At 41.9% G+C, this 15649-nt stretch overlaps 1 protein-coding gene across 2 annotated transcripts in view; it reads right to left on the bottom strand.

The window, feature by feature from the left end:
* LOC133398280 (synaptosomal-associated protein 25-A-like) overlaps positions 1 to 15649 on the bottom strand; it is a 51678-nt gene that overhangs the window by 595 nt on the left and 35434 nt on the right. The window contains exons 5-8 of one of the 2 annotated variants that reach the window (XM_061669934.1): positions 7089 to 7206; positions 2991 to 3110; positions 1735 to 1879; positions 1 to 429 (exon numbers count right to left, since the gene is read on the bottom strand). The exon at positions 1 to 429 is cut by the window's left edge and continues 595 nt beyond it. In XM_061669934.1, the coding sequence (XP_061525918.1) occupies positions 361 to 429; positions 1735 to 1879; positions 2991 to 3110; positions 7089 to 7206 (452 nt within the window). In that variant the 3' untranslated portion in view covers positions 1 to 360. Of the gene's footprint in view, positions 430 to 1734; positions 1880 to 2990; positions 3111 to 6754; positions 6873 to 7088; positions 7207 to 15649 lie in introns of both variants that reach the window. The other variant, XM_061669933.1, reaches the window with a different exon arrangement.

The raw sequence follows: 15649 nt of genomic DNA, 5'->3' as shown, positions 1-15649 counted from the left end.
AGGACAAAAGTGCATATATACACGTATGTGGCATCAGCTTTTACGTGACTGGAAAGCCATCATTTCATATATTCATATATATATATATATATATATATATATATATATATATATATATATATAGTCAGTAAATCCAGATAACAGTCAAGATGAGAGTCTTGGAATATTATATACAAAAAAGGAGGGGTGGGCACCCAACACAGAACAATAACAATAAGTGCTGATATGTGCAAACGTCTACATGTATCACAATAGAAGCGTCATTTTGCAGAGGCGATACAGGGGTGGGGTTACGTGTTTCTCTGTATTTGTGTGCGCGTATGTGTGTGTGTGCGTTTTCAGTGTGCAGTGTGCTGGAGTTTAGCCACTGCCCAACATCTTTGTCGCACGCTGGTTGGCCTCGTCGATTCGGGTCTTGTTGGAGTCGGCCTGCAAGGGGGCAGCAACACATAAGGGTGTCAAACATACACATAAATTCTGCTGATGGAAAAAAATAAAAATAACTTCAACTGGCTACAGTGAAACCCGTAAACTTGGAAAAAAAAAAAAACACTACTCCACCTCCAATTTACTCATATTCCACATAGCAAATACAGTAATAAGAGGACATATTATGTAAAAGTGACTTTTTAATAGCTTGTACACAAATAGTTGGATTTCTGGAGTGCGCATGCTGCTGCTGGTTGCTGAGTGACTGAACAGGAAGTAGCCTGGTGCCTTTTCCTGCCGGGGGAGGAGATGAGCAGCAGCTAAAAAGAAAGGGAATCATAGGTTCATCCAATTCTACTGGCACGGCAGGATCTCGGGGAGTTTAGGCTCATCCGTGAGCTACAGTAGCATGAAGACCAGGAGTTAGTGTTGGCTTGATCACCCACAAAAAAATATATTTAAAAAAACCCTCCATCTTCTCCTCCATGCTGTTTTCACTGTAGAACGGCATTAAAATCTTTTTTTGTTGGTGTCACTTTGCCATCATCTCTCCTATTGAATGTGTTGAGATGTCGTCAGAGCGTGCTGCGCACAAATTAAACATTTTACGAATCGGGCGCGCCTGCTGCACTTAGACCATGAACTGATTGGTCAACGGTGCAAAGCACTGTGCTGTGTGTAGTTTGAAAGGCCTTTAAGTTTGTTGAAACAATCTTTTATTCAACAGCTAAAGTGGAACCCCTAAGAGTGAACAAAACGGGAATCTACCCCAATTTGCTCATATCATGGAAATAAAAATAATCCATTCCAGGGTCATGCTGTGGCCATCATAAAACCCATAACAATGGTACAGCCAATGTTTCAGTGACATTCTCACAAGTGATATATTGTGTAAAAGTGACGTTTTAATACCTTTCTACAAATACAGTGGTACATTAACTTACCAGTGACCCAAAATTATTATTAGATATGAGCCGTTGAGTGGCCTACTTTTTTGCCTTGTGAAGCAAGTAATGAATAATGGTCGGAGGGGATTGATTTTAACTATACAATTCACTTTGAGATGCATACCATTGAATGAAAGGTGCTCAGTAAATAAAGTTTGATTTGATTTGAGTAATCTTCTGTGAGCTGCCCATTTCCCCCAAAAAAACTTTCTTCCAGTCTCATATGACAGTCAAGAATGTTCAAACGTGACTTCAAACACTGCCAGTTGGGTTCAGAAACATTGTATGATGGCCATTCTTAATTCTATATTGCCCTGTGGTGGGGAAAGGGCTGGTTAATGACAAAGGCTTGTGTCACCTTCTCCATGATGCGGTCGATCTGGCGATTCTGGGTGTCGATCTCCTGGCCCATGTCTAGGGCCATGTGACGCAGGTTGCCGATGATGCCGCCCACTTGCTCCAAGTTCTCGTCCATCTCGCCCTCGCGGGCGTCATCCGTTACCCTGAAACACACACATGCATGCACAGAAAATGTCACTTCTGAAAATTTGAAAAGGAAAAGTACAAAACAAACGTATAATGCTACAAGCTTTAAGTACATTTTATATTTGAAAAAAAAATACAAATGCAATGAAAAGCATATAGCTCCATATAGTGTGATGAAAGAATGATAACAACAAAGGTGATGTGGGCGGTTTAAATGACCACCCAAACCCATTAAGTGTGGGATGCCATGGATACCATGCCACCGCACCCTCCGCCTCTTTGCACATCACTGTAATATGCCTATTTACTTTATATACTGTTTGGAAGTTTGAAAACACTAAAATGGACATCATGTACTGTATAAAATATTTGATTGATGTTATATTTCGCAAGGTTTGGGTCCCAAGCTAAGATAAAAATGGGTGCGTTGTGTCAGGAGGGACACCCGGCACAAAACCGTGCCAAACAAATCACGTGAGTGACCCACCGTGACGGCAGACAGGAGAGTGACATAAGAGGAATTTATCATATTGTATTATTGGTTTTAAATTTTAATTACCCTAAATTACCCATCCATTTTCTTCTGCTTATTCAGTTTATTCCAAAAATGGCTCCCTCTTCTGTATTACTAAAGACCCCCAGCCTACCTATTACTATCCATCCATCCATCCATCCATCCATCCATCCATCCATTTTCTGAGCCGCTTCTCCTCACTCGGGTCGCGAGCCTATCGTGCTGGAGCCTATCCCAGCTGTCATCGGGCAGGAGGCGGGGTACACCCTGAACTGGTTGCCAGCCAATCGCAGGTCACATACAAACAAACAACCATCCGCACTCACATTCACACCTACGGGCAATTTAGAGTCTCCAATTAATGCATGTTTTTGGGATGTGGGAGGAAACCGGAGTGCCCGGAGAAAACCCACGCAGGCACGGGGAGAACACACAAACTCCACACAGGCGGGGCCGGGGATTGAACCCGGGTCCTCAGAACTGTGAGGCTGACGCTCTAACCAGTCGTCCACCGCGCCGCCACCAATTACTACTACCAGCATTTATATGCCACACAGCAACTTAATACAACTTAATAACAATTCACACACACACACACACACACACTTAGTTACCTGCGAATGAAGCCCCCACTGATGGCCATCTGCTCGCGCTCGTCAACCACCCGAGCGCCAGGCTGGCTGTTGACCACGCCGTCCTGGTTGCTTCCCCAGGCTTGGCCCCCGCCCTTAATCCTACACCGCACACACATGCACACGTCACTTGTCGTACCAACCACGTGCGTGTATTTGTGTGTGTTAAACATGCATGCTGTACAACATGCATAAAAACAACAACAGTTGGCCTACTAGTAGCAACACACATGCATTTACAGTATAATCTGTGCAATAATTGATCTGGGATCAATTGGCATCTGGGCTGCGCACACATAAATAATAATAATGAGAAATTACATAGAGAAGAGGACAAACATACAGAAACACAAATGATGCACACATAGAACATAGAAGGGGGGGGGGAGTAAAAAGGATGGCTGTGTCTATAAAAAGAAAGCCACATGGTTAGGTTCAGTATGGGGAAATAATCAGAATCATAAAAACAGTGTGGGTGATGATTGACAGCAGGCCCTTCATTTCATCTGGATGCACACACGCACACACACATAAATAGTGTGGAGCACCTGGTTAGGCCATCAAAACACACAACTATCGACTAATAATAATAAAATACGAGTTGAAATGTTTTTCAATTTATTTCATTGTTCTGTCGAAATTGTTTTTTATTTTAAATGTTTTCTTTTTTTCCCCCAATAATAAAAATGAAAGAAAGCCTTGATTAAAAAAAATATATATTCAATATTCTATAGTGTATGGTACATTTTAACATGGCGTAATTTTAAAAGACGTGGAAATAAGCATAAATAAATCCTATTTTTACAGCAGTTATTGAGAACGTGACAAGGGTTAACCATGTGAAGGTTGAAAAGAGTGGTTGAAAGGATTGCTCACGAGATGCTCCGCACAGAATTTTGTTGTTGTGATGCTAGCGTTTGACCCAAGGCTGCTGTATACAAAAAGCACATTACATAAGAGCCCACGTATGTTTCATTAGAGCTACAGTATACAACACAGAAGAATTCTTGTCAATACAGGTATAGTCTACAACCCCAATCCCAATGAAGTTGGGATGTTGTGTTATGTGTTTAAATAAAAACAGAATACAATGATTTGCAAATCATGTCCGACCTATATTTAATTGAATACACTAAAAAGACATATATAGAAGAAGATATTTAATGTTCAAACTGATAAACTTTATTGTTTTTAGCAAATAATCATTCACTTAGAATTTTATGGCTGCAACACGTTCCAAAAAAGCTGGGACAGGGTCATGTTTACCACTGTGTTACATAACCTTTTCTTTTAACAATATTCAATAAACATTTGGGAACGGAGGACACTAATTGTTGAAGCTTTGTAGGTGGAATTATTTCTCATTCTTGCTTGATGTACAGCTTCAGCTATTCAACAGTCTGCTTTACGCTTCATAATGCGCCACACATTTTCAATGGGAGACAGGTCTGGACTGCAGGCAGGCCAGTCTAGTACCTGCACTCTTTTACTACGAAGCCACCCTGTTGTAACACGTGCAGAATGTGGTTTGGCATTGTCTTGCTGAAATAAGCAAGGCGTCCATGAAAAAGACGTTGCTTGGATGGCAGCATATGTTTCTCCAAAACCTGTATGTACCTTTCAGCATTAATGGTGCCTTCACCCATGCCATTGGCACTAACACAGCCCTAACACACTAACACTAACACAGCCCCATACCATCACAGATGCTGGCTTTTTAACTTTGCATCCATAACAGTCTGGATGGAGGGTTTTCTGAAGTGTTCCTGAGCCCATGTGGTGATATCCTTTACACATTGATGTCGGTTTTTGATGCAGTGCCACCTGAGCGATCGAAGGTCACGGGCATTCAATGTTGGTTTTCGGCTTTGCCGCTTACATGCAGTGATTTCTCCAGATTCTCTGAACCTTTTGATGATATTACAGACCGTAGATGATGAAATCCCTAAATTCCTTGCAATTGTATGTTGAGGAACATTGTGCTTAAACTGTTCAACTATTTTCTCATGCACTTGTTCACAAAGAGTTGAACCTCGCCCCATCTTTGCTTGTGAATGACTAAGCAATTCAGTGAAGCTCCTTTTTGTTCCAAACAGGTGTTTGATAAGCATTCCTCAACTTTCTCAGTCTTTTTTCCCACCTGTCCCAGCTTTTTTGGAACGTGTTGCACCCATAAAATTCTAAGTTAATGATTATTTGCTAAAAACAATAAAGTTCGCCAGTTTGAACTTTAAATATCTTGTCTTTGTAGTGTATTCAATTAAATATAGGTTGAACATGATTTGCAAATCATTGTATTCTGTTTTTATTTGTTTAACACAACGTCCCAACTTCATTAGAATTGCGGTTGTATGTTATGTTTAAATTGATTCAAAATAATACTGTATGGAAAACTATAAAAAAATTAAAAAATACAAAATAAAGAAATCTAATAAATGATACTGTATTTTTTTTATTTACCGTGCAATGAAAAGCACACATTTCCAGTTTGTGAGTTTTCTTTTTCTATTTTTTTTAATGATTAAAAAAATTATACAATAAGTTGAAGAAACTATAGTATACTGCAAGGTTTCGAAAAATTGAAAAGCATGCATCTCTAAATAGACATTTTTTCCTTTGAATAAAAATATATTGTTTTTACAATTATACAAAAAATTAAATTAAAATACAGTAATTGAGAGATTTTAAAATTTTCAAGATCCAGGTATCAGTATATATCAAAAATGTTTAATAAGCTGTAAAAATTGTGCATTTCAAAATTTTGCGTTCTTTTGAAAACCATATAAATACATGATCTTCAGTAACGTATTTATGTATAAAATTATTAAATAAAAAATTTTCTAGCATTTGGCTCTCAGTTGGAGTTTTTTCAATGTTAGAAAAAGAATAAAAAATATTAAATAAAAAAATCATCATTAAGTAATGATATATTAAATAATATACTATATTTAAAAGTAGCATATTGTTGCTGTCCAATAAATCCAATGAAAATAAAAATGTGAGCATTATAAAAAAAAAGAAAAAAATATGTGGCATTTTAGGAGGAGCAGGACTTTGATGCCAAGTACAGAAGAAGATGGCATGGTCCCTCACGGGTGGCATCAGTGCTCAGACATGGCGCCGTGGCAGCCATAGTTTGGCTGCTGGAGGGTCTGCAGACTAAATGACATCATGCAAGCATTTGGCCACGTACAGGAGTTTGGCCAAAGTCCTACATGATGAAATCATGATACGTGAGGTCTAGGGTGATGGAGTTGGGTTATAAGGATTATGGGGTGGGCCGGGTTGGGGTCCGTGCTCCCTGCTGATGCTGCTACCTGCAGGAAAAGAACTCATCCAATGAGCAATGAAGGGCTTGTCTAAGGGGAAGCAGCCATCAAAGGCTGGAGAGAAAAATGAAAATGAATTAAAGAAAAAAAAAAAAAAAAATCAAACCAGTTGTGGCATTTTGTCTTATTTATGCATGCACGCAAGCTTTCACATGAAATTAGTGCAAGGAAAAATTTCACCACCTTTTCAGCCTGACCTTCATTTCACCATGTTTTAGGGCCATTAATATTTACTACAGCGACTTTGTCGTAGTTTCTTGCTCCATACGTTTGGAATATATTTGTGTGAGTAAGGGGCACAAGCTGAAAAGTAGCAGAATCTTCCTCAGTACAAGCAACACATACATGCATGTGGTGCATCATCATCATCATCATGTTCTACAGACCCAAAGCAGGCCGCAGAAGTACACCACCTACTTGTTACACGGACATGAACACAGACCACAGAACTGTCCTAGATTGTTCAAATTCTTTTCTGCATCCTTCATGTCCTTATTGATCTGGTCCATCCCCTCCTCGATGCGCTCCAGTTGCTCTGATTACCAACACATTGACATTTTCACAGCAAAAGAGAAAAAGAAGAAAAAGGAGGAGGAGGAAGGTCGGAGGTTGGGGGAATGACAAAGGAGAAGAGACAAAAAGAGAAGAAGACTGTGACAAGAGAGACATCAGACATCACTATCACGACCATCACTATCAACATCACCAGCACTGGACAGGCAAGCGCGTGTGGCTCCTGGCCGGTACCTACTTTTTAATACACGGACATATGAGCCCACAGCACTGGCCTATATCTTTTAAATCTTTCTCGGCCTCCTTCAGGTCTGCGTTGACCTTGTTCATGCCCTCCTCCACGCGATCGAGTTGCTCTGGTGAGGACAAAGGCATGAGAGCATTGTCATTGACGTGGCTCCTCGCCAGTTGGCTGGACGCCTCAGAACCTCAGAAGGTGGGGGGGAGGCGAAGCGGGAGACAAGCCCAACGGCGCTCCTGCTAAGTGTGCAACTTTCTACTTTTGAGGGACTCCTCATGCCCCAAAACTCACCAATTTATGCAAGCTCGTGTATCGTGATAAAAATGTATGCATTTTAGTGGTCCCCAACACAACCATTCCGCCTAATATATTTACACATACATTGTAAAAAACACATTTTGTATTCTATTTTAAAGAAATAGAAATACATTTTTTAAAATATTTTTTTTTTCAAAAGGCCAATTTTGATGAACTTTCATTTAAGAATAATTTTAAAAATTAATAAAAATAAAAAAAATTCTAAAGTCGACTCAGACTCAAAATTCTTTAGAGTTTATTTGAAATAAAACAAATAAAATTAAAGGTCCCGTATTTTGCCAGACCGCTTTTTCTAGCATTTGGGATGTAATATTGTCTATATATATATATATATATATATATATATATATATATATATGTCTATATTGTGCCTCAGTCAACAAATTAAAACGCCAATGCATTCCTGAGTACCAGGCCAAAGCTCAAGCATAGGAGCCAAAGGGTGCTAAAGTGCACCTGAACCCCCGCAAAGTGCACCCAAGCCACAATGAAGCCCCCACCAAAGTGCCCCTGAAACCATACGAAGTGCATGTGGGCCGCCATTGGATGCCATAATGCACACCACGTTTGGAGGATACATGGCACTGCACATCACCCTAAAAGCACCATACCAACAGTGAAGTTCGGAGGTGGGAGCATGATGGTGTGGGGCTGATTTTCAGCAAATGATACTGGTAAACTTCACATTATTGAAGGAAGGATGACTGGGCAAATGTACAGAGACATTCTTGACAAAAATCGAACCATCCATCTACGACGATGATGAAGATAAAACAAGGGTGGACATTTCAGCAGGATAATAATCCAAAACATACTGCCCAGGAAACTCTCAGTTGGTTTCAAAGAAACACAATAAAGCTGCTAGAATGGCCCAGCCAATCACCTGAGTTGAATCCAATCGAAAATCTATGGCAAGGACTGAAACTCAAGGTCTATAAAAGAAGACCACACAAACGTCAAGATTTGAAGATTGTTTGTGCGGAAGAATGGGCCAAAATCACACCAGTGCAATGCATGCAACGAGTTTCTCCATAAGGAGGCATCTTGAAGCTGTCATTGCAAACAAAGGCTTTTATACAAAGTATTAAATAAATACCAGTTAACGTGTTCAATACATTTTCCCTCTGTCATTTCACATTATGACACACAACTTAATTTCTGATCTTATATGTTCTACTTTCTTTGTATGTACGGATTACTTTGGTTGTTCCCAACATATGGTGAAATATTCATGTCAAAAGCACCTTTGGAAATATATTTAATGAGAAAATGGCGATGTGTTAAAAAGTTATTTCAGGCCCCGTATTTGTGGATTTTCGCAATTCGCGGTCTGGGCCAGTCCCTATCCCCCAAGAATAGTGGGGGTTCACTGTATTTCCAACCCAAACTACGTTTTCCCCATCATTATGGCCCAGACGATCAACCAGCACGCCCACAAAGGGATTCTACGGCATTTGCTTCATTCAGTGTGTGACAAGAGATTGTGTGGAAGGACAGCTTGTGCCTGCTCACAATGCCCTGAGCTTGCGACAGTTCCTGGCCAAGAAGAACATGAGCAACCCCCCTACTCAGCCGACTTGGCTCCTTGTGATTCTTTTTCAAGCTGAAGGGGACCCGTTTTGTAGACGTTGACAACATCAAGATGGCTGTGATGATGGAGCTGCGGCGGATCCTGAAAGAATCCTTTCAGGAGTGCATGAAGGCGTAGCGCAGAAGGCTGGAAAACTGTGCTGACTTCAGGTGGATTACTTTGAAGGAGAAAACTTGAAGTTGGTAGTTTGGATTTGCAATACATCTTTTGTGACACCAGTCCGAGAACCTTTCCGAGACACGCCGTATATATTTTAGGGATCCCATGCACAAACCCAAAAAACTCACTTCCAGTTTCAGTTTCACTGATCAGTCTGAAATTGGGTGGATATATCTATCATCACAGAACACATGAAACAGTCCCTATGCTAGATTTCTACCAAAATTCATGTTGCTAAGTTAGACTGGCTTTGGGGGCTAATTTTGGGAGGATTCCCAACCTACAAGACACCTCCTGTGCCTTTTCTGGCATGGGATTTTGCAACATTTTTGTCTTCTGTCAGTGTATTCTCTTTATAAAATCCGAGAGGCGATGCAGAGTCAATTTTACAGGGATTCTAACCAAAATGGCAGACATTGCATCTTTTGGGGCATGGCTTTTTGATACTTTTTTCGTGGTTCCACTCACGACAGACGTGTCTACCAAATTTCATGTTGCTAAGCGAAACTGGTTGTGGGACTAAATTCTTTATACAATTCCGAGAGACAATACAGAGTAAATTTTGGGGGCTTCAAATAAAAATGGTAGACTTCCTGAGTATTTACGGACATTTTTCGAGACGTGGGTCTACTCTTGATAGCAAAATTCATGTTGCTAAGCGAGACTTGATTCAGGGACTGAATAATTTTTTCTTTCATTTCCTACAGGCGCTACCAATTTTGGGGGCGGATTCATACCCATGTGGCACACTTGCTGTGTCTCATCAGGCATGGCTTCTTGAGACTTTTTTTGTGCATCTATCCATGACAGACAGGCCCACCAAATTTTCTGTTGCTAAGTGAAACTGGCTTTATTTTAAATTCCAAGAGGTGACACTGAGTCCATTGGGGGAGGGGGTGGAGGGGGGGGGGGGGGGGGAAGGGGGGGTTAAAACCAAAATGGCAGACTTCCTGTATCTTTCTAGGCATGTGTTTTTGCGAGCTTTTTGTTGGTCTACTCATAATGGGCATGCCTACCAGATTTTGTGTTACAAAGTGAAACTGGTTTCGGTGTATGAATTTATGAGCACGATACTCACTACACTGGTCACCACAGTCGGAAGGTGAGTGGAGAGCAGACATACCATCTTATAATGGCCGTCTACAAATCACTAGCATCAATGAGACCCATTTAGATGTAGCTGCCACTCACACGGTCAAAAGGGCACAGGGCTATTAAAACTCATTCAAGGTCATATCCTCACGCTGGTTCTTTAATGGCCGTGGCTGTAATGAGACACTTTGTCCTCTGCGAGAAAAAACTTTTAAAAGGACAGGGATGTATTACATTTCCAGTTCGTTGACACTGTACTCAAGATCTCAACGAGGGCCAGAAATTGTACCTTTTTTCATTTCCATTATCAGAAGTTACCAACCACAGCAGTACTAAAAGGGCTTAGCTAGTTTGTCCTCTGTTGTTGTCCTTTGTTTATTTGTTCTTTTTTTAATTCAATGGTTGCTTCCACCTGCGATTGGCTGGCGACCAGTTCAGTTCATTGATTATTTACTGCAAATCAGATGTGCTAACCAGTCAGCCACCGTGCCTCACAGTTCTGAGGACAGGAGTTCAAACCCTAGCCCCGCCTGTGTGGCGTTTGCATGTTCCCCCCGTGCTTGCGTGGGTTTTCTCCGGGCACTCCGGTTTCCTCCCACACCCCAAAAACATGCATGGTAGGTTGATTGAAGACTAAATTGCCCTTTGGTGTGAATGTGAGTGCGAATGGATGTTTGTCTCTATATGCCCTCCGATTGGCCGGCGACCGGTTCAGGGTGTACCCCGCCTCTCGCCCCGAAGATAGCTGGGATAGGCTCCAGCATGCCCGCGACCCTAGTGAAGATAAACAGTACAGAAAATGGATGGATGGATGGGTTGGTTCCACTGAGTTGTCACGCTCTTAAAGGGCCTATCTCACTGGTGGAGACATTGTCGAGAGTGCCGATAGTGATCAGTTGCTTTTCTCTAAAGTGTGTATTGAGGAGTCTCCAAAAGGTCTCCTTGGCGACACTGCTTGTTTCCAGTAGATTCCAAAAGACGTCACTAAGACATGGCCGCAAGCAGTGGAGACTCGGGTTGCCATTAGGTTGCCAACTTGTCTCGAGGCCAGTGAGATAGGCTGTTAACGTAGCTAATTATGTAGCTTTTAGACTTATGTTGCTCAAAAAAGGGAGTTTAAAGGCATGATTGATAGATGACAGGTTTCTATTACTGATGGTTTTTGATTAAAGTCGTAAAATGAAACAATATAAAGATCTTTTTTGTGATGCCACCATCGCCATGTACCTGGGATGTGCGACGATAACCATTGAACAGGAAATGGAACTTATTTTGACATAGAAAAGAAGTTCACACCCATCGTTCCTGTCCTGGCTGCTCATCCAATATGGCTCAGGTGACACTAATGATTACATTTATCAGCGCTGAATGAATTTAACCTTGTTTTTGGGGGGTGGGTGATGGATACAGTGTATATTGCTTCTTCTTTGGCTTTATTGTGATGTCACTACAGCTTTGTTTATTTTTGGGGATGAGACTAGCTGCCAGATCGACAGGCGGATCGATGCAGCGTCTGCAGTGATGCAACTTTGTATCGGTCCGTTGTGGTAAAGAAGGCGCTAAGCCGAAAAGCAAAGCTCTCGATTTAGCGGTCGATTTACATTCCTACCCTCACCTATGGTCACGTGCTGTGGGTCGTGACCTAAAGAACCCGGATACAAGCAGCTGAAATGAGCTTCCTCCGCAGGGTGTCCGGGCTCTTCCTTAGAGATAGGGTGAGAAGCTCGGTCATCCGGGAGGGGCTCAGAGTGCATCCGCATTGAGAGGAGCCACATGAGGTGGCTCGGGCAACTGATTAGGATGCCTCCCGGACGCCTGATGATGAGTTGTTCTGGGCACGTCCCATCGGGAGGAGACCCCGGGGACGACCCAGGACACGCTGGAGAGACTATGTCTCTCGGCTGACCCGGTAACATCTTGGGATCCCCTCAGAAGAGCTGGAGGAAGTGGCTGGGAAGAGGGAAGTCTGGGCCTCCCTGCTGAGGCTGCTGCCCCCGCGACCCGAATCCTCCACATCAATATCTCGCATTTTCTGCAGAAGTATCGCTGTAACCTCTCCGGCATAATAGCTCTCTTGCCCACAGCTTCAAATTGTTTTAAACACCAGGCTGCCGTTATTGTATTTTATTTTAGTGTTATGTTAATTGTTAGCCCATGTGGCTGACTGTGGTGCTTGATGGAGGCTATGAGGTTGTTTCAAATTGAGAATGTGTCATTATCTTTGTTTTATAGTTACTTTCCAACTCCAACTCATAGTGGCAATGTACAGCTTGTAGCCTCATTTTTTAAGAATATTTACAAAATATATTTGCCAAGTGCTGCTTGTTGTCAAGTAAATGGAGCCTCCTGCTTGTTTCTCAAGTTTGGGCTTGCAAGTCAAAGCAAAAACTTGGCCAATCTAAGGCTCGTATCTCGAAAAACTCCTAAATTGGGTCACTCGTATTTCAAGGCACCACTGTAATTTAGCCATCCATCCATTTTTTCTACTGCTTACCTCACTCAGGTCGTGGGCGTGCTGGAGCCTATCCCAGCTATGTTTAGGCGAGAGGCGGGGTACACCCTGAAGTGGTCGCCAGCCAATTGTAGGGTGAATATAAACAAACAACCATTCACAATCATATTCAAACCTACGGAAAATTAAGAGTCTTCAACACTGTAATTTAATAAAGAGTGTATCATTGGCCACAGCTTGGTCCTGGATGGGTTATTTCTATTCCCATGACTTCTGATGGGAAACAAAATGTCCTTCATTCCACAAGCCCAACTGTACCTTCAAGAACATAAAGTCCACGCGTGTGGGTGTGTGTGTGTGCGCGCGCTTGGTGCTTAACATCTGCTCTTGTAACACTAAAATGCTGGCAACCATTAGCAGCTACCCTACCGCCAATGCAGTGTATGACTTACAATATAAAGCAAAGCAAAGCAAATGTATTTGTCTAGCGCATTTCATACACAAGGTAACTCAATGTGCTTTACATGATTCAAAACATTTAAAACAAAGAGAAAAAATAAAAGTATAATTAAAAATGCGTACAGTGCAAGAAATATCATTTAAAAGTGGTCTAAAAAGCATGAGAGAAAAGAAGAGTTTTTAACCTGGACTTCAAAATATTCACACTTGGTGCTGACGTCCCTTCTGTTGGCAGCTTGTTCCATTGGTGTGCAGCATAATAGCTAAATGCTGCTTCACCAATTTTGCTTTGGACTCTGTGCTCCACTATTTGACCTGAGTCTGTCGATCTGAGAGCCCTACTGGGTTAATATTCCATTAGCATTTTTTTTTCATGTATTCAGGACCTAAACCATTTAGTGATTTATAGACCAGTAGCAGAACTTAAAAATCTATTATAAAGCTGACTGGGAGCCAGTGTAAAGACTTTAGGATGGGAGTAATATGCTCTGACCTCTTTGTTCCGGTCAGAATCCGAGCTGGAGCATTCTGAATGAGCTTCAGCTGTTTAATGCTCTTTTTGGGGAGTCCAGTCAGAAGTCAATACAATAGTCAAGTTTACTTGAGATAAAAGCATGGATGAACTTCTGGTCTGCTTGACACATGCAAGCCTTCACTCTGGATATGTTCTTCAGATGGTAGAAGGCAGTTTTAGTCATTGATTTGATATGAGCCGGCACGGTGGGTGACTGGTTAGCACATCTGCCTCACAGTTCTGGGGACCGGGGTTCAAATCCCGGCCCTGCCTGTGTGGAGTTTGCATGTTCTTCCCTTGCCTGGGTGGGATTTCTCCGGGCACTCTGGTTTCCTCCCACATCCCAAAAACATGCGTGGTAGGTTGATTTAAGACTCTAAATTGCCCTTTGGTGTGAATGTGAGTGCGAATGGTTGTTTGTCTCTATATGCCCTCCGATTGGCCGGCGACCGGTTCGAGGTGTACCCCGCCTCCCGCCCGAAGATAGCTGGGATAGGCACCGGCAGCCCGCGACCCTAGTGAGGATAAGCGGTAAAGAAAATGGATGGATGGATTTGATATGACTGTTGAAAGTCAGGTGGGAATCTATCAGTTCACAAAGGTTTCGGACTTGGTCTTTGGTTTTTAAAGAGTGACTTCAGGTATTTAGTAACAGCAATCCTCTTTTCTTTATTGCCAAAAACAATTATCTTAGTTTTGTTGTGGTTTAATTAAAGAAAAGTTTGGCTCATTCAGTTCAATTGAACTGTAATCATCTGGAGACACTGCTAGATATAACTGTGTGTCATCTGCATCGGTATGATTGCCAAAATTAAAGTTATGAAGAACTTCACCCAAGGACAGCATGCACAGGCTGAACAGGAGGGGTCCAAGAACTGACCCTTGCGGGACCCCAAGGGTCATTGCCATTCGATGAGATTGAACACTTCCAATGCTTACAAAATAACTCCTTTCCTCCAGGTAGGACCTGAACCATTTAAGAACTGTTCCATTTAGTCCGACCCACCTTTCCAACCTGTTCAGCACTATATTATGATCGACCATATCAAAAGCCGCACTGAGATCCAACAAGACCAGAATTGACATCTTTCCCGAGTCAGTTTTCAACCTTATATCATTTAGCACTTTGATAAGAGCAGATTCTGTACTGTAATTCGGAATCCTGATTGAAATTTGTCAAAAGGTCCATTTAAACTCAAGAAATTGCTGAGTTGATTAAAAATAATTTTCTTGCTTGGTAACATGGAAGCGTCCAGCGTTCTATTTTTTAGAAGAGGCTTAATGGCAGCTACTTTAAGAGCTTTAGGAAACTCGCCTGACTGAAGTGAGCAATTGATTATTTACTGCCAATCAGTTGTGCTAACCAGTCGTCCACCGTGCCTCACAGTTCTGGGGACAGGGGTTCAAACCCTGGCCCTACCTGTGTGGCGTTTGCATGTTCTCCCGTGCTTGCGTGGGTTTTCTCCGGGCACTCCGGTTTTCTCCCACATCCCAAAAACATGCATGGTAGGTTGATTGAAGACTCTAAATTGCCCTTAGGTGTGAATGTGTGCGCGAATGGTTGTTTTTTTATATGTGCCCTGCGATTGGCTGGCGACCAGTTCAGGGTGTACCCCGCCTCTCGCCCAAAGATAGCTGGGATAGGCTCCAGCACGCCCGCGACCCTTGTGAGGATAAAGCTGTACAGAAAATGGATGGGCGGACTGCAAATCAGCTAGCACAGACTTTGCAATAGCTTTGAAAAAGTCAGATGCTATTGAGTCAAGACAGCTTGTTGATGGTTTCAGCTGCTGAACTGTTTTCTCTACAGTTTTTTGGTCAATTGTATCAAATTCTGACAATGGAAATAAAGTTTTTCCTGTGTGGCTTCAGATGTAGTATCATTTTATCATTTTGCTGATTTGTGCTGATATTTAACCAGATGGATTGTATTTTTTCACAAAAACAACAAGCAAATTCATTGCATTTATCCA

This window comes from Phycodurus eques, chromosome 2, assembly GCF_024500275.1.
Source record: "Phycodurus eques isolate BA_2022a chromosome 2, UOR_Pequ_1.1, whole genome shotgun sequence".
Taxonomy (NCBI): Eukaryota; Metazoa; Chordata; class Actinopteri; order Syngnathiformes; family Syngnathidae; genus Phycodurus; species Phycodurus eques.
This window is presented reverse-complemented; position numbering and strand designations above follow the sequence as displayed.